General features: G+C 51.6%; 1 protein-coding gene across 1 annotated transcript in view; it reads right to left on the bottom strand.

Annotated features, from left to right (window-relative positions):
* MROH7 (maestro heat like repeat family member 7) overlaps positions 1 to 16,762 on the bottom strand; it is a 39,317-nt gene extending 22,555 nt beyond the window's left edge. The window contains exons 1-11 of the mRNA XM_037162050.2: positions 15,532 to 16,762; positions 11,294 to 11,367; positions 9,073 to 9,153; positions 8,147 to 8,226; positions 7,713 to 7,842; positions 5,854 to 5,949; positions 5,269 to 5,373; positions 4,953 to 5,088; positions 2,091 to 2,203; positions 1,596 to 1,772; positions 1,122 to 1,276 (exon numbers count right to left, since the gene is read on the bottom strand). Of these exons, the coding sequence (XP_037017945.2) occupies positions 1,122 to 1,276; positions 1,596 to 1,772; positions 2,091 to 2,203; positions 4,953 to 5,088; positions 5,269 to 5,373; positions 5,854 to 5,949; positions 7,713 to 7,842; positions 8,147 to 8,226; positions 9,073 to 9,153; positions 11,294 to 11,367; positions 15,532 to 16,762 (2,378 nt within the window). The remainder of the gene's footprint in view (positions 1 to 1,121; positions 1,277 to 1,595; positions 1,773 to 2,090; positions 2,204 to 4,952; positions 5,089 to 5,268; positions 5,374 to 5,853; positions 5,950 to 7,712; positions 7,843 to 8,146; positions 8,227 to 9,072; positions 9,154 to 11,293; positions 11,368 to 15,531) is intronic.
* Positions 16,763 to 17,795: the final 1,033 nt, after the last annotated feature.

Raw genomic sequence — 17,795 nt, 5'->3', positions numbered from 1 at the left:
GGTTTAAATACTTGCAGGTGGGAGGACAGAGATGCGGCACCCCAGCCCTCACCACTGATGTCCTTGGCTTCTATGAATGATGCCAACTCTCCTTAGTAGAAGCACACCCCACCTGCATAGCTCTGCACAATTCTTTGACATTCATTCTTAACCAACCATCTTAAGATGTGGAACACACACTCTCTGTTTTTATCCAGCCCTGGCTGGTGTGGCTCAGTGGACTGAGCACCGGGCTACAAACCAAAGGGTGGCTGGTTCGATTCCCAGTCAGGGCACATGCCTGGGTTGTGGGCCAGGTCCCCAATAGGGGAGTGCTCAGGACGCAACCACACATTAATTTCTCTCCCTCTCTTTCTCCCTCCCTGCCCCTCTGTCTAAATAAAACTTTAAATTTAAAAAAAAAATGTGGACCACATGCTTTCTGGCTTTTTTTCTGGGTGTGGGAGCACTTCTGGGGCTGGGAGGCTGGAGCAGTCGCACTGGATCTGTCCATGAGCTCACCATCTGGCCACACTCCCCTCTGCCCATCAGACCCCCAGCTCCCTGAAGGCAGAGAGCACGGTGGGTCCTCCTGCCTGGGCCCTGGCCCAGGCCCAGACCCAGGCAGGAACTCAGCATAGCTGGCTGCATTACTGTCACAACCACCCATCTAGAGTGGGAAAGCAGCAATTCCTCCTTTCGCCTGTGGGGGGAACTGAAGCCCAGAGAGGACAAGCAGGCCACCCAAGACCACACAGCAGCTGGCGGCTGAGTCGGGACTGTCCTCAGGCTTTCTTTCTGTGGCGTCCTGAACGCGCTCTGGGCTTGGAGCTGGAGCTGGCCAGATCTGAGTTTAGGTCTTCACTCTGTTGCTGGCTCGGTAGATGCCTAGCCTAGGGTGAGAAACTTCCCCTGAGCCTCAGTTTCCTCATCTGTAGAATGGGGTTATTGTGCTATTAATGCTGATCAAACACAGCTAGCAATGCTTGGGAAATGCTTAATGGTTGGCGTAAGCACCACAGATTATAGCAGAGGGGCCCTCTAGAAGGGCAAGGGGCTCCTCCGGGTAGAAGAGCCCCAGGCCGGGGGGGGGCTGCTTCAACACTGAGATGTAGTGGCTGACAACCCCCCCCACTTGGTACCTGTCTAGCGGGAGGGGGCACATGAGCAGGGCCACAACGACCTCAGTCATAAAGGAGGTGGCCAGGAGAGAGATGGGCAGCAGGGCCACCTCGCGGGCCCGTGGCTCCTGGATGTGGCTCAGCTGCACGTAGATAGCCTGCATGATTTCTGGGATCTGGAGTACAATGGGCAGCCGTGAGCAGGCAGAGGGCCCATGGAGAAGGGGGGGGGGCAGGGAGATGGGAGGAGGAAAGGAGTGACAGGACAGAGGGGCCCTCACAGGAGAGAAATGGGGAGGGGGCAGAGTGCCTGCTCCTTCCCTGAAAGTCAGCTACTCTGTCTCACTGCCCACTTCCACCCCACACCTGATGGGTGAGTCCTTTCTCACCTGCAAGCTGGGAGCACCTAGAACTCAGCCCCCAACCGCCGCTGCCTGAGGGATGAGCAGGCCCTGTGGGGTCTCCCAGCCCAGCCGCTGCTCCCAGGGGCCTTACCACCTCCAGTGCCCTGTGGCGGTACCACTCCAGCACGGAGCAGACCGTGACCTCCGAGGCCAGCTGCATCATCTCCACTGAGTCTTTCGCCCAAGACTCCGAGCTGCCTCTCAGCCCTTCCAGTGCTGCCAGCAGCAGGTCCTTTACCTGCTGGGGCCCCAGGAAGTCTCCAAATTCCTGAAACAAAGGCACAGGGGTTCTGGCCCACGTGGACGGACTCCAAGCCACACAGAGATGCACAGACACGGCCAGATGCACACAGAGACCAGCAGGGAAAGCCCAGCGCCTCTGGGGAGGACCTATAAAACAAGGGGCGACATGGCCTCGGAGTGGGGTGGCACAGGCCAGAGGGGCTGTGGGCCCTCAGGTGGCCCATGTGGCCAGGGAAGCCTTCCTGCAAAGATGGGAAGGGAGGCGAGGGTATTGGGCAGGCTGGTGCCGTCCTTCTCCCCCATTCCCGGGAAGGCCCAGGGCCCATGGGCAGCAGGCAGTCACCGCGATCACACGCAGAATGCTCTGGCATGGGCTGGCGGGGTTGTAGGGCCCCAGGAAACGCTTGCTGCTCTCATACAGTTCCTTCTTGTTGATCTCTTTCTTATCCCTGGCTCCTGCAAGAAGAGGACCTTCTCAGTGAGGCCCGATCACCCTTTCTTTACAACTTTTTGTCAAACGTAGACGTGGGAAGTGCATAAATCATAGGTAACCAGCTTAATGAATTTTCAAACGCTCAACTTATCCAGGTAACTGGCAGCTAGGTCAAGGAACAGAACATTCTCAGCACCCCAGAAGCCCCTCTTGGGCCCCCTTTCAGCCCACCCTGCCCCTCCCCCACCTGGCGCAACCACTGTTCCGACTTCTCCACCCACAGACGAGATCGCCTTGCTGCCGGACTTCTGTGAATGGACACACTCACTATGTTATCCTTGATGACTGGCTTTCACCCAACATTGTGTGGGCGAGATCCATTGACCCCGTTACAAGGAGCACCGCTTCATTCATTCTCAGTGCTACGTAATTTTCCATGGTATGAATATACTACAGTTTATGTGTCTGTCCTACTTCCAATGGACATATGGGATGTTCCCAGCTACTAGGCATCGTGCTGCTATCAACACTCCAGTATGTCTAGTCCCTGCCTTTTGGTGAATACCCGTACACCTTGGTGAGGGGGACAGCTAGGAGAGAAATCGCTGTGTCCCGGGGCAGGCAGAGGTTCAGCTTCCGGGGACACTGACCAACGGTCGTCCACAGTGCAGACCAGCGTGCTGCCACCCGCAGTGTGCGAGCGTGCCGGTGGCCTCACATCTCAGCAGCGTGCGGCAGAGTCTGTTTCATTTCTGCCATTCCGGGAGGTGTGTGGCACCCCCTACCCCTGGCATTCCCAGTGCCCTCTTTCTGCTTCTTTTTCCTTTCGGACTCATCATTGTCTGACTTGCTATAGGTATTACTTTTTTATTGTGTCGTCTCCTGACAACAAGAAGGTAAGCTCAACAGGGAGGACTATTTAACTTTATATTTATTCCTTCACTGCTGTGTCCCAGCACCTAGAATAGTATCTGGCACATGAGGGCTCTGTGTTTTCTGTGGAAGGAAACACATTTCAGATGCATTTCCTGAGCCCTTGCTGTGGCCTGGCCCGGGTCCCACCTGGATCTCCCAGGTTAGGTAAGACATGGGCATGAGACAGGTCCATCAGGCGGAGGGACCACGCAGACCAAGTGTGTGGGCTTTTTGTAAAGGGAAGGACTTGAGGCCGGGACTCAGCAAAATGCAGGTTCTCCTCCTGATTTTGCTGCTTCCTGCAGTCAGGGGCCTGGACAAACCATGTTTCTCCTGGAGCATCTAACAGAGCAGTTTGCCCTAGCATTGCCGGATAAAATACAGGATAACCAGTTACATGGGAATGTCAGGTAAACAAATCATTGTTAGTGAAAGTACATCTCAAATATATAATACGTTCAACCAAAGTACTCATAGTTTATCTGAAATTCACATTTATGTGAGTGTTGTACCTTTTTATTTCCTACATCTAGCAACACTAATTTGGTCTATACTCTTCCTGACCTTAAGGCTGAGGATAAACATGACTATGTCACTGTCACCCGTCTCTCAGGCAGCAGGGGAAGTCATCCAGGGGACAAATCTTTGTCCCAAATGCTAGAAGTCAGATCCCAAAAGGCTGAAACTAATAAGATCATCATTGCAGGCATGGAGAAAAGAAAACTCTGTTTGACAAGTGCCTATAATGTGTGGTACTGAGCTGGTGTCTTTATGTATATGATCTCATTTAATCTTTCAGAAAGCGTGTGAGTTATATGCTATTGTACCCTTTTTCAGAGACGAATAAATCTAGACCTGGACAAGAAAAGGACTTGCCTGAGTTCACACAGCTGGGAAGGGGCGGAGCCAGGGGTTGTACCTGCTACATTCTGCCACCAGGGCCAGGGAAGGTTAAACAACACGCCAAGGCCCCTTGGTCTGGGGCAGTGTTGGGACTATGAAAAAAGAAGGACGCAAGTAACAGGTGACACTGTGCACCTCTGGGGCAGTGCCATCTGGGTAGCTGTGTCCGCCCATGCTGCGTCACCAGACATCCCAGGGATGTTCTTCACCTGCAGGTGTGAACCACTATGATTCTAAGACAGAATATGGCCCTGGCTGGCGTGGTTCAGTGGATAGAGTGCCAGCCTGCAAACCAAAAGGTTGCTGGTTCAATTCCCAGTCAGGGTACATGCCTGGGTTGTGGGCCAGGTCCCCAGCTGGGGACCTACAAGAGGCAACCAACTGATATATCTCTCTTCATTTTTATGTTTCTCTCCCCTTTTCTTCCTCCCTTCCTCTCTCTCTAAAAATGAATAAAATCTTTTTTTTAATTAGACAAATAAAAAATTTTTAATAAGATAGAATCTGTTCTTAGCTCACTCACTAAATATTCGCTGAGCACACACCATGTGCCTGGCCCATGGCTAGCCCTTGGGGACTCCGTGAACAAGACACAGCCTCGCCCTGCCCTCAAATGAAGTTTAGTCTAGCAGGGAAGACACACCAGGAAATAAGAGGTTCAGGCTATCATGCCTGGGTGTGCATTGTTCCACGGGAATGTGGAAATGGGAGTCACAAATCAATCTGGAAAGATGAGGAAATGCTTAGATAGGAGGGTACTTATATTGAAATGGGTTTGTTTGTAGCCTTTGTTCCCTGGTCCTGTGGGGACTAAGTCTCTGGACCTCTGCAGACCCCATCAGACCCTGGGCTGGCCTCCACCGTCTCCCACCAGTGCCTCATTGCCAGTGCATCAGTCCAGTGCCTGGCTGAGTGCCGCGCAGAAGCCTTGCTTCAGAGGTGCTGCAGGCTTACGTTTTTGGAGCTCCAGGATGGTGTAGAGGACGATGATGCCCTCCAGAGCCTCCCGGCCAATATTCTCATCAGGATCCCCGATGCGAAGCGTGAGTCTCCCCAGAAGAAGCCCCAGAGCAGGGAATCCTGAAGACATCTGTTTGTGTCGTAATCTTAGGGATTGAGTCTTATAGGTTCAGTAATGCTACACAGTAAATGGTGAATGAGCTGGGATGTCTGTTCCTAATAGCAGAGCCCTCGGTGGATGGTAAGGGCCGCCTGGACAAATGCACAGGATCCCTGAGAGTGCCCCCCATGCCTCCCAGGGGCCACTCACAAAGAAAGGCCGGGTGAGAAGCGTGTGGTTCAACACAGAGACATTGCTGCTCACAGCACGTGCTCGTTCATGGGCCTTTCCAGAGTTCATCCAGGGCCCCAGGGGCTGTGAGGACAAAGGTAAGACTCAGAGCTACAGACTGGCCGCCAGCCTGTACTGCCTGGGCAGGCAGGCCAACCTTCACTGATCAGCTCCTGGGGAGAGCAAAAAGCCATCTTCTTCTTGGAACATAGGGAGTCATGGGGTCCCGAAGCTGAGAACAAGGACTGCAAAGTCCAGAGGGAGGATGGTCAATGAGGAGAGAGATACAAGATGGAGCATCATGAGGCTCAAAGAGAAAGACAGGAGCAAGGATGAAGAGAGCAAAAATATGAGGACAGCTACGGCAGGAGTATGGAAGAGAGGGAGAGAATGAAGAGGCAGGAGTCTGGGGCAGGGCCTGTAAGGACAGGGACACAGAAGGCTGGCACAAGATCACATCCTGGAGTCAAGTCACTCCTTCTGGGTCCGACCCCCACCCCCACCTCCGCTCCTGAGCCAATCCTCCTTTCTTCTCCACCCTTCCTCTCCTCCCTGTCCCCACACCTCCAAAATGCTCTTCAGCCCAGCAGGAGTGGGGTCCTCAACAAAGAGAGCGTTGAGCAGTGTCTGCAGAGCATCCAAGGTCTGATGGTAAAGTGTCTATGGACAGGAGAAGGACCAAGCCACCAGGGGGCTCTGGAGCAGACCCAGCCCCAGGCAACCCCTCCTGCGGACCCTTGTAAGCTGCTTTCTCTTCCCACACCTGAGACTAACTTGGTGTATGATATTGGACACACTACTTCCCCTCCACAGGTTACAATTTCCTATTCAACAAATCAGGCATTATTATCCCTGCACTTTTTCCCTTACAGGGGAAGGAAGCAGACACCCAACATTTGCTAAGAATCTACCATAGGCCAAGGAAGCAACAAATGAGAGGTGGGTGGGAAAATGCTCTAGAACTCTAAGAGCTAGGTAAACTTTTACTATTGTCTCTAGGGAAGTGCTCTGATTCCTTTTCTAATTGCTACTGCTGTACCTAAATCAGTTTTCCAGTTGCCTCTTCCGGGAGCCATCTCTTCCCTGCCCAGGCTCCTCCCCCACCAACCACACCAGGCTGGGAATTGTTTTAGGAAGGTGCAGGCATTACCGGGACCCAAGGCTGAGCAGTGGGTTTGAGCCACTCAGAAAGGTTCTCTCTCCTCTGCCTTCTTTTGTCCTGCCAGCTCCCCATGTCTGCCTCTCACTTTGTTATTGTTCAGGTTTCCTGAGTCTGTTCACACTAGGATTACACCACAACCACCAAGCAAACCTCACTACTCTCCAATTACCTCCTCCTTCCCCACTCATCTGTAGCCCATCACTGTGCAGCGCTGACCTCTGCTGGCCGGACCTGTTACTACAAGAGGTCTTCTGTCTTGCCCTGACCAAACAAGGATTCCCTACCCTTCCTTTGGGTCTTCTCTCAGTGCAGCAGCTCTGGGACCCAGAGCCCTCATACTGCCGCAGGGTCTGCCTCCACAGCTCTCCAGCCTCCCTTCCCAGCACTCTCGCCTGACCCTGGGCTCCAGCCACGCTGCCTCAGGCACCCTGTTCTCTCCATCCTCAGGACTCTGCGCAGGCTGAACAGGGCAAGCCTCTACCTGGCATGCTTTTCCTTCTGCCAGCCCCACTCCCTTCAGCTAATTAGCTCTCCTTTACCCTCTCAGCCCTGGCACCATGACCCCTGACCCCCATCTAGGCCGGGGCCCTCCATTCTGGGCTCTTTAGAGCACCAGGTACATATTGTTTGCAACATTTACCAGTGTTGCAATTTTGCATTAATTGAACGATTCCCTGATAACGTTTCTCTCCCCCTGCCCTTGCCCCTACTGGATCTCACCCCTGTACTTCTGGAGTAGGTCCTCAGTTAACATTAGATGAATGAAAGGATGAATGAATGAGCCTTACGCTGAGCTGAAATGCCCCTCCCTTGACTTCCCCCACTGGCCCTACACCCCACACTGAGGGTCACCCCTGACTTTCCTCCCTGGGCAACTGCAGGGGTTCAGAGATGTTTGTGTGAGTGGGCTCCTTGAGGTTCTACTTCTCTGGACCTCCGCCCAGGTCTCCTTCCTTGTGGCCCAGTCCTCACCCCTCTTCCCCTCAACCTAGGCCCCGCCTCTGGCCATGCCAGCATCTGCCCACACCCCCTCATAGGTCAGGGCTCAGAAGTAAACAGAACCCCCCAGAGGAGGGACGGATCCCTATTCCGAAGATCCATTCATTCACCAAACATCCCTCTCAGGCCAAGAGAAGGTCAGCAAATTGCTCAATGCCCATTGGCTTGAGCACCCTCTCACTCCCTGCTGGGAGCCCTGCACTGTGCCTCACTCTGAGGACCCTAGACAGCCCGAGAACCTGCCGGGGAGGGCGCTGCTTACCTGTATGGTCTCGGCCTTGGCCTCCTCTTTCTCCTGCATGGCCTGCAGAGAGGGCAGGGAGAACACACTCTTCGCACACGTGCTCACCAACTCTGACCTTTCTCGAACACCCAAGACAGGCTTGGTGTGACTGGCGAAGAGACAGAAATCAAAGGCATGGGGTAAGGGAGGGGCCCCTGGGCGGAGGCTGGAGCTATGAACGCAGGGCTGGGGCCAGGGGTGGGCCTGAGATTCAGATCCACAAACAGCGAGAGGAGCTGGGGGGAGGAGGGAAGTGGGTGCGGAGGGCAGGCAGCCCGGGCAGGGATGGGGCCGGGGGAGAGGAGGAGACATGGGAGTGGGGTTGGGGCCCAGCAGAGAGGCCCCAGGAGAGAGAGGCAGAGCCCATGGGAAGAAGAAAAGGGGAAGGGTGTTGGGGAGGGGGCTGTGGACACCTCAGCTGCGTCAGGGTCTCCATGGCCCACTGGCGGATGGAGCTGGACAGGGAATCCAGCGGCTCCTCCTGGATCTGCCTCTGGACAGGGCACCACAGTGGGCGGATGAGGGAGCAGGCAGCTGCAGACCCCCAGGCCTGAAGCTGCCCTCCAGGAGCAGGTCTGCCCCGCCTCCAGTGCGGGGAGCCAGCTCACTGCTCAAACTTGTCCGGAGCCTCAGTTCAAAGCCACCAAAACACCCCGTGCTCTAACCCGCTGCACCCCTCCAGTGGGGCTCAGCAAGAACTATTCCTGCAGCCCCACAGTGGGGAGGTTTATTTAAACCATGGACTGGCCCAAAGCAAGAACACCATGAAGGGCCCTTGAAAGACACCCAGTCGAATGCCTTTAAAAATGTTCTTCTGATTAGTTCTCACTTTTGATCTAGTACCTGCACACAATAGGTGCTCAGTGAGTGTTAGTTAAATGAAGGCATCAGGGCAAGGGTGTTTTCTCTCCTTAAGGGACCCAAAGCTAAATACAATTTTGGAAACTTCACTGGTTGTCCCCACCTAACACATTCTGACGGATGACAGAGAAATGACATATTTAGCAAAATGATAAGGAAATTTCCTACCAGGAGTAATTTTGGTCTTAAACAACAATAACTGCTCCTGGGTACTTAGGCTGTACAGTGAACCCACCACTGGGTTGCGTCCTCCCCACAAGTCATGTCGCGGAAGAGCCGAGTGAGGCCCAAAGAAGGGAAAGGACTCGCCTGGGCTCCCTCTGTGTGTGCGCAGAGCAGCTGAAGGCCCAGACCCTGGTCCAAGTGTCCTGCCTCCTCATCTGTCCTCCCCCCCGAAGCCCCCCATCTCATCAGTGGGCAGACTCAGGACTTCCGCGGCCCCCACCCCAATACCACAGACCAGATGTGGCTCCCGCACCATCATCTTCTTCACCATGGTCTTCTTCTCTTCACCTTCCGGCATATCCTGGCTCTTCTGGAGTGTGATGGCATTCTCGACCTCGGGGACAGCAGAGGGCAAAGCCACAGGGTGAGAGCCACACTGAACCCAGCTTCAGGGGCTGTCCCTACACCTGCGTTAGTGGCCCACCACCCGCAGGCACGCCAGCCTGCCCCTCCCCAGTGGCCAGCCCCAGTGTTGCTCAAGAGAAATGAGAAACCACAAGGGGAACCGCTGGGGGGCGGAGTGAGATTTGAGAAGGTGATGGGGGGTGGAGGGGTGTAAAAATCCTTAAAGTCCAGTGTTTGGAGGAGGACAGACATCAGGGACCTCAAAACTCTCCCCCTTTGCCAGTCAACTAAGGGAGAAGAGGTAGCAGCAGGGGGACGGAAAGGGTCCCAACACCCCAAGCTGAAATCTCACCATGAGTAATACCTCTCAAAGGCCTGCAGGCGTCTACCCTTCTTAAAGGCACATCCTAGTCAGATTAAGGCACTGTGCTGCCTGATAGAGGGAACGCATTCACTAAAGTCCAGTGAACCTATGCATTCTCCTTATCTTAAGGGAAGAAGGCAAACACATGAATAAAATAATAAATGATATAAATTCATTGAGTGAAGGGAGTAAAGCAAGGTAATCAGATGGACAGTGCGGTGGGTGAAAGGTGTCACAAGCTCCTTCCCGCTCTTCCTGTCAGGAGGACAGGTGGCCCTTGGCCCTGGGCGCAGCGCACCGCCTGTTTGGACCAAGAGAAGGCCATGCAAGGGGAGTGCGGCAGTTCCTGGCCTGGCCCTGAAAGGACTGGCGACTCTTCCCCTCTGGAGCCCAGCTGCCATGGAATGGTGACACCACGGGGACAGAGACTCGGGAAGATGGGGTCGCTGTGACTTTCTGCCCGCCTCCCGTAGTGATCTCTGACTACACCACTCCGAGCAGAGGAGCCACCCACGGGACCCAGTCAAACCTCAGAAATGTGAAAAATGGGGCCCTTGTCATCCTTACTTCCCCAGCTGCCAGAGTGAACTTTTAAACCACTGAGTTTTGGGGCAGTTCATTAAACAGAGATTAGTAACTTCATCTGCTGAAGTGGTGGTGGAGGGGCGGCTCATTCGGAGGAAACGAGAAAGCTTCTCAGAGGAGATCAGGCCGGGTCCTGAACGACAAGAAAGAGACGGCCAAGGGGAGAACTAGAAGGAGGGCCCGTCTCCCCAGAGTGGAATGTCGTTTCACTACTGCATCTCTAGTACCTGAAACAATGCCTTGCACACAGGGTAGGGGCTCAGTTGAATTTGTTCAGTGGCTGCCGTGATAAACTCTTTCTGCGTAGGGACCATGCTCAGTGCTGTGCATACAGCGTGTAACACAGACCTCATCTCAACTTTATATTGCCTGTCTTAATGATGGCAAGAAGCTTCCTGGCAGAAGTAACAAGTGCAAAGACCCTGGGGTAAGAATGGATTTGGCAAGTGTGAAAAACAGAAAAAGGCTGGCGTGGCAAGAGCAGGGCGGACAACTGGAAGAATGTCAGGGGGTAAAGACACACGCTCCCAAAACGCAAGACTTCTTAGTTCAGTCACCTCCTCCCCACGCTCTTGCTGCAGGGGCCTACCAGGCAGCCACAGGGCAGGACAGAGGCTCCCCACTGTGCGTCCTGGCCTGGGCGGATGCCCTACCTCCAGACTCTGTCCATCAACCAGTCTCTCTCACACTCTGTGTGTCCTACTCACGTCCACCAGCCTGTCCAGTCTGCTCCCACTGGCCTTCAACAGCTCCTGCAGACACTGGCTTTCCCTGGCCTCGTGAGGCCTGGTGCCTGGCCAAGACCTGGATCGGGCCTATATCCTGAAACAGGCCATTTCCAGCCTTTCTATCTCCTTTAGAGACCCTCTCATAACGCACTTAGTTGTGTAGAAAACTTACGAGCACCTACGATGTGCCAGGAACCACTGTAGATGCTGGGAATATGGCTGTGAATAAGATAGATGGAAATCCCTGATTCACAGGACACACACTATAGTGAGGAAGACTAATAATAAGTACGATGAAGAAGTAAAGCATACTGTGCACTAGATGGTGATGAGCAGCATGGAGAAAAGAGGAGCCAGGCAGAGAAACAGGGAATGCTGGGGCTGGGGAGCGGGGCATGGGGAGGGGCGGGGGCATCCCAGGAAGTCAGCTGTTGGCCGGGCAGGAAGCATACCAGAGTCAGTTTGTTGCTATCCTCTCTGTTCCCTGGCACGTTCACCAGGCATGTGGCCCCTTCATCAAAGGCTCCTGCAAGTCGTATTTTTGATGAGAGAAAAGGGTAGATAGAAAGATATAGTCTACCTAGGGCACGACAGCCACATCTCTCCTCCCTGATTGAGCTTCTCTAATCCTTACTCCCCCGGCAGCCAGACTGAGCTCCCTTCCCTAACCCTCCAGTGGCTGAGCATTTCACTGAGCATAACGTCTGCACGCTTGTCGGTGCCTGCAGGGCCCTGCCAGGTCCCCCTCCCCAAACCCATCCCCAGGCTTCCCCTCACTGCTTCCCCTCACTCACCATGCTCTGGTCGCACTGGCCAGACAACTGTCCAGGCCCAGGGCCTTTGCACAGGCAGCTTCCTCCACCTGGGCCAGTCTACTGTCACACTCCCTCGCCCCAGTCCTACACCTGTCCTTGAGGTGTAAGCTTGCCTGCCTCTCCTCAAAGAGGCCTCCTCTGACCTTCAGGCTAACGGGGGGGGGGGGGGGCATCATGATCCCCTTGTGCATCATCTTACTCTCTTTTTTCTATTATTATCACAATTTATAACTAAACTTTTATTTTTTAAAAGACTTTATTTATTTATTTTTAGAAAAAGGAGAAGGGAAGGGAGAAAGAGAGAGAGAGAAGCATCAATGTGTGGTTGCCTCTCACATGCCCTCTCCTGGGGACCTTGCTTGCAACCCAGGCATGTGCCCTGACTGGGAATTGAACCAGCAACCTTTTGGTTCACAGGCCAGCTCTCAATCCACTGAGCCACACCAGCCAAAACCAAACTTTTAACTTGTCATAGTAGATACCTGCTGTTTGGCCCGCCCCAGATTTGCTCATCTTTCTTTTGGTTAAAGAGTTCCTGTCTTCCCTGTGGGTTACCCATTCCATGTAGCCAAGTGAAACCGAATTCTTCAAGCCCTACTCATTACCCCTCTTCAAACAGGGCTGGGCCTGCAACCCAACCTTGGCCAATAAAGAGAGTCTCATGCCCACAGCCACGGTGATTGGTCCAGGGATGGGCTCTTGGGTGAGCAGGGCAATAGAGCTCTTTATTTAAGAAGTGCCTGTCTCTCCTTCTGAGGATCTCCGAGAGCCTGGAAGTCAGGGCCATCTTGGCCACCAGAGGCTGCTGGAGGACGGAGGCAGCCAACAGAGAGAAGTAGAGACATCCCAGTTGTAATGAATACAGCCAGCACCAAGATCTTGGCTTCCAAGTTCCATCCTCCACTAAAAAGGACAAGGCTCCTTGTTCTGATTCTAGGACTTGGGCAGGAAAAGTGTAAGATGTGCCAGAAAACAGGGAAGAGACATCCAATACCAAAAAAAAAAAAAAAAAGCAAGAGAACTCCACAGTAATGTAAATAAATAAATGAATAAATAGAAAGCTTGATGAAGAATGGGATATTTAAATAGTTTCAGAGAATCATTATTACAAAGAAGTAAATTGTGACTTCACAGTGGTGAACCTTGGCAGCAATCACCTCACTCGGGTGATTGCAATGAGCATCATCATTGATGGGAGCAACCCAAGCCGTATCCCACCAGAGAGGACGCAGTGAGAAAAGGCTGGCATGGCCTCATGCTCTTCCTGCCCTGGGTACATAACAGGAATGTGACCACAAGGAAACCACAGACAAACCCAGTCTCAGGCACAACTCACAAAACAGCTGGCCTGCAATCTTCAAGGGCGTCAAGAACATGAAAGTCAGGAGATCCCATGTCGCTTCAGCTGCCCTTGATGCCTCTCAGGCCCCCCGTGGCCATAGCCAGAAGGGTGCAGGACCTGAAGCAGCAAGTGGAAGGTGTTGCCCAGGGTGCAGCCATGAACCCGGAAGCCAAATATACCCAGAAAACCATCGACAAGACAGCTAACCAAGCTTCCGAGACTTCCTCAGGTTTGGAGAGATAACGGGCTTCCTGAAGTGACAGAAGGGAGCCACAGGTGACCCCTCCAGGCCCTGAGTGCTGGTCAGCGGTTGCCCCCCTTGGCCTGATACCTCATTAAAGGACATTTCAAAAAAAAATAGAACATGAAAGTCAAGGAGAGACTGAGGACTGAGGAAACAAAACAGACTAGACGAAAAAGGGAGTGGGTGACTCTGACCTGGATCTTTTTTTTCCCAAGAAAACATTACTGGGATGATCAGTGACATTTCAATGGCATCTGGAGATTAGATGGTAACAGTGTATTAATATCGATTTCGTGATTCTGATGGTTAACGCTTGTCCTTTTTTGTAAGAAATAAAAACCAGAATTCAAGGGTCAGGGGGCATCATTTGGCAACTTAATCAAATTATCCCCCCAAAATGTTTATACTGTGCTTTCAATTTTTCTGCAAGTTTTTACTGTTTTAACATATTTTTTTAAAAAAATGAAGGAGAATGAGAGGCATATTTCAGACAAAAATGATAAACCTTTACCATCAGCAGAATCCACTAAAGGAAATTCTAAAGTATATACTTCAAGCAAAAGGAAATCAATGCCAGATGGAAGGTCTGAAATGCAATAAGCAATCAGATAAAGGAAAGAGTTTAATATTTGGGTAAATATAAGAACATTAACTGCACAAAATAATAATACTGTTTATAGGGTTAAGAAAATAGTGAATATGCATTATCAGGATAGCATATAAATAGGGGGGAAGAAATTAAATGGGGTTAAAGTGTTCCAATCACACTTTATATAAAAGAACCACATATTTATATGAAATGGCCAAAACAGGTAAATCTATACAGAGAGTAGATTAGTGGTTGCCTAGAGCTGGGGGACAATGGGTTGGGGGTGATATCTAAGGGGTTTGGGGGGTTTTCTTGGGGGACAGGTGATCAAAATGTTCTAAAATTGCCCTGGCTGTTGCAGCCCAGTAGATTGAATGCCAGTCTGTGAACCAAAAGTTCACTGGGTCGATTCCCTGTCAGGGCACATGCCTCGGTTGTGGGCCGGGTCCCCAGTTGGGGGTGTGAGAGAGGCAACCAATCAGTGCTTCTCTCCCACACTGATGTTTCTCTTCCTCTCTTTCCCCCTCCCTTCCCTTCTCTGTAAAAGTAAACAAATAAAATCTTTCCAAAAAAAGAAAATGTTCTAAAATTGATTGTGGTGATGGTTGCACAATGCTGTGCGTATATATTTTAATACCATTAAATTGTACACTTAAAGTGGGGAAATTTTATGGTATGTAAATTATATCTCAATAAAGCTGTTTTTTAAAAAGTTCAGCATGCAAAACCAGACTTCCTCTACATCATCAAGCATCATCAGTACAAATAATAATTGTATTCAAAAATAAGATATGATTCATGATAGCAATAAAAACTATAAAGTACATAGGAATTAACCTATCAAAAATGCAATAATTTTGAAGGAGAATAGTTTTAATTCTGGTACAGGATAGGTCCTATACAAAGGAAAACTTTAACAGATGAATAAATAAATAGCACTCCAATAAAAATGTCAGCAAAAATCTTTGAAGACCTCGACAAACATATTCTAAAATGTATATGGGCCCTGGTCAGTGTGGCTCAGTGGATTGAGTGCCAGCCTGTGAACTGAGGCGTCCCCAGTTCAATTCCCAGTCAGGACACATGCCTGCTTTGCCGGCCAGGTCCCCAGTTGGGGGCGCATGAGAGGCAACCACTCATCAATGTTTCTCTCCCTCTCTGTCTCCCTCCCTTCCCCTCTCTCTAGAAGTAAATTAATAAAATCTTTAAAAATAATTATAAAAATAAAATAAAATAACATCTGTATATCAGAAGTGAGAGCAGGCTCCAGAAAGGGCCTCCAGGCCCTGCTCAGGTGGGAACCTCAAACACTCAACAGAGGCAGGCTGAGCCTACACCTGCCTGCTCCATTGACCTGAAAAGCCAGGTCTGAAATGTATCAAAAAAGAAAGAGGCATGACCTTTGAAAGGAAGGTGTAGTGAGTTGACTTGTCATTTGGACGCAATAAGCATTCTATCGTATGGAGATATTAGACTTCAGGAAACTGAAGTTCGGAGAGGTTAAGTAGCTTGTCCTACGTCAGTCAACAGGCAGAGGCTGAGCACCGGATCTCTTGTGCATAATTTACATATTGCATGTTACCCATTGATTGATGTTTCCGTTCTCTGCCCTCTCCTCTCCTCTCCCCTCCCTGCCCCACAAGTCTGAATACAAGGTTCTTCCAGGACAGCGCCCTCTCTAGAGCTGTTGCTATACTTACTCTCAGGGACACTTTGGAAGGCTGTGGTGTCCTCGTCTGTGGTGTTGCAGGTGGGGACCACCAGGGGGAACTGGCCCATCTCGGCACCAGCCATCTCGCTCCAGCTCTGCTGATTTTCCTCCAGGGGCATGGCGTGGGTGGTGTTGTCCTCAGAATAATCCTGCTGGCTGCTCAGTGTCAAGGTGGACGTGTCGCTGAAGATGAGGCTAGAGGCCAGACTCAGAGTGTCCTTGGAGCCCAGTATCAAGGTCATGCACGAGGGTGGAGAAAGGACAGAGTTGGGTCCATAGGTGCTGGAGTGCAGGCTAATGTCATCATTGGAGCCAGGAATCAGGGCCAAGCATGATGTCTGAGTGACGGTCATGTTCAAATCAGACTTGACATTGCTATTTGAAGCCGCACTGACGGTTCCCTTGGAACTAGTGTTCCAGGCTGCATCAAAGGCTCCTTTTGAAACACACCCAGAGGTGTTATATGAAGCCAAAGTGAGGGTCTCATTGGTGTTTGGGATTGGGGTCCCACAAGAATCTGGAGCCACATTCAGGTCCAACTTGGAGATAGTTCTTGAGCCCACACTGAGCAGGTGATTGGAGCTGGAATCCAGAGAAGAGTTTGAGGCTTGAATAAGGAGTGCTTTTGAGCCCGGCCTGGAGATACATGAGCCTAGAAGTAGGGTTTCTCTTGAATAGGACTTCATAAAAAGGTTTGATTCAGGCCTGGAAAGGTTGGAGTTACTCAGACCAAAATCAAAACTCTTGCTTGAGGGGGAGTTGAAGGCCTCCTCAGAGTTCAGCCCAGAGTAGTTGTCCAAGCCCAGACCCTGGGCCTCGGTAGAGCCAGAGCTCTGAATGACGTCTGAGGCTGGACACAAAGACCCCTGTGAGTTAGGCCCCAAGATGTCATTCGAATCCAGACCCAGGGCTTCGCCTGAGTGGGAAGTGGCGAACTGGAGGAAGGCCGGAGCCACAGCCCCGCTGTCAGCAGGTCTGGGGGTGTTATCAGACACCAGGCCTGGGGCCTGCTCAGAGATGGGACTCAGAATTGGATTAAGGTCTGGAACAAGAGCCAAGCCAGGATTCAGGGGTGGGTTCAGAATAGAATCAAAATCTGCATCTGGGTTTGGCCCAGAGATGGTGCCAGAGCCTAAACCTGGGGCCCCGGTGGAGTTGAGACTAGGTGTCATCTTTGGGTCTTCATGGAGGACCAGACCAGCCCCTGGACTCAGAGCCATGCCTGGCCTAGTGGTCTCTCAATGCCACTGCCCCTTCCTCTCCAATAGCTGACTGTTGAGCTCCCTGCAGTGCTCCTAAGAGAGAGAAAAGGCAATGCCTCACCTGTTAAAACCCTTCCATGGATCCCCACTATCTTTAAAATGAGGCCCTTGTGTGACTTACAAGGTCCCCCATGACCACGCCCAGCTCACCTTCCCAGCCCCATCCTACACCACAAAACATTCATTGCACTTTATTCCACATTCATTGCACATTCACTGCACTTTATTCATTGCAATTAGTAGTCTAGCCTCTGCTGGACATGAATTCCACACTGGCAAGAACTGTGCTTATCTTAGTCCCCGGGGCATCCCCAGCACCTAGCACTGTGCCAAGTACACAGTAGGAAGTCCACAAACACTAGACACATGAGGAACCTCTCCCGCCTTAAGTAGAAAAAGGGAAGGAGAAGCTTCCTTATGGGTCACCCGACTTCCAACCAACCCTTAACTTGCTAGAACTACTCTGCAAATGGCTGCGGCCCTAGATTCCCAAAGGAGCCTTGGCAGAGCTGCCCACTGTCCCTAACAGAGGAGACGCTGGAGCAGTTGTCAAAAACATACCCTGCCTCAAACCCAGCCATCTGACTTCTGGGTGAACTCCTTAATCCCCCCACCCCCAGCCCCGTACTTACACCACAGCTCACCTGCATGCATGGTGTTCTTAGGCAGGAGTGAGCCCCTGAGAGGAGAGACAGAAGGAGACCAAGTCAGGTGAAGAGTGGCTTTTTCAATGTTTTCTGAGCAAAGTCTACAAGTCAGGCATATACGTACAGAGTGTCCTGGAAGTTAGATATTATTGCTGCATTATACGCTTGAGGAAGTGGAGGTCAAGGAGAGGAAGGTCACCCATCCCACTGGCCTTCAGGGCAGCCAAGACCATCTCTGTATGTCACCTATCTGCCTATCCTCCATTGCTTCCCATTGTCTTCAGGACAGCATCCTCAATCTTTAGCAACACCCAAAACACCTCTCTGTGTCTGGCCCCAATTTT

This window comes from Artibeus jamaicensis, unplaced genomic scaffold (genome assembly GCF_021234435.1).
Source record: "Artibeus jamaicensis isolate MK-2021 breed Jamaican fruit bat unplaced genomic scaffold, CSHL_Jam_final scaffold_1019, whole genome shotgun sequence".
Lineage (NCBI taxonomy): Eukaryota > Metazoa > Chordata > Mammalia > Chiroptera > Phyllostomidae > Artibeus > Artibeus jamaicensis.
This window is presented reverse-complemented; position numbering and strand designations above follow the sequence as displayed.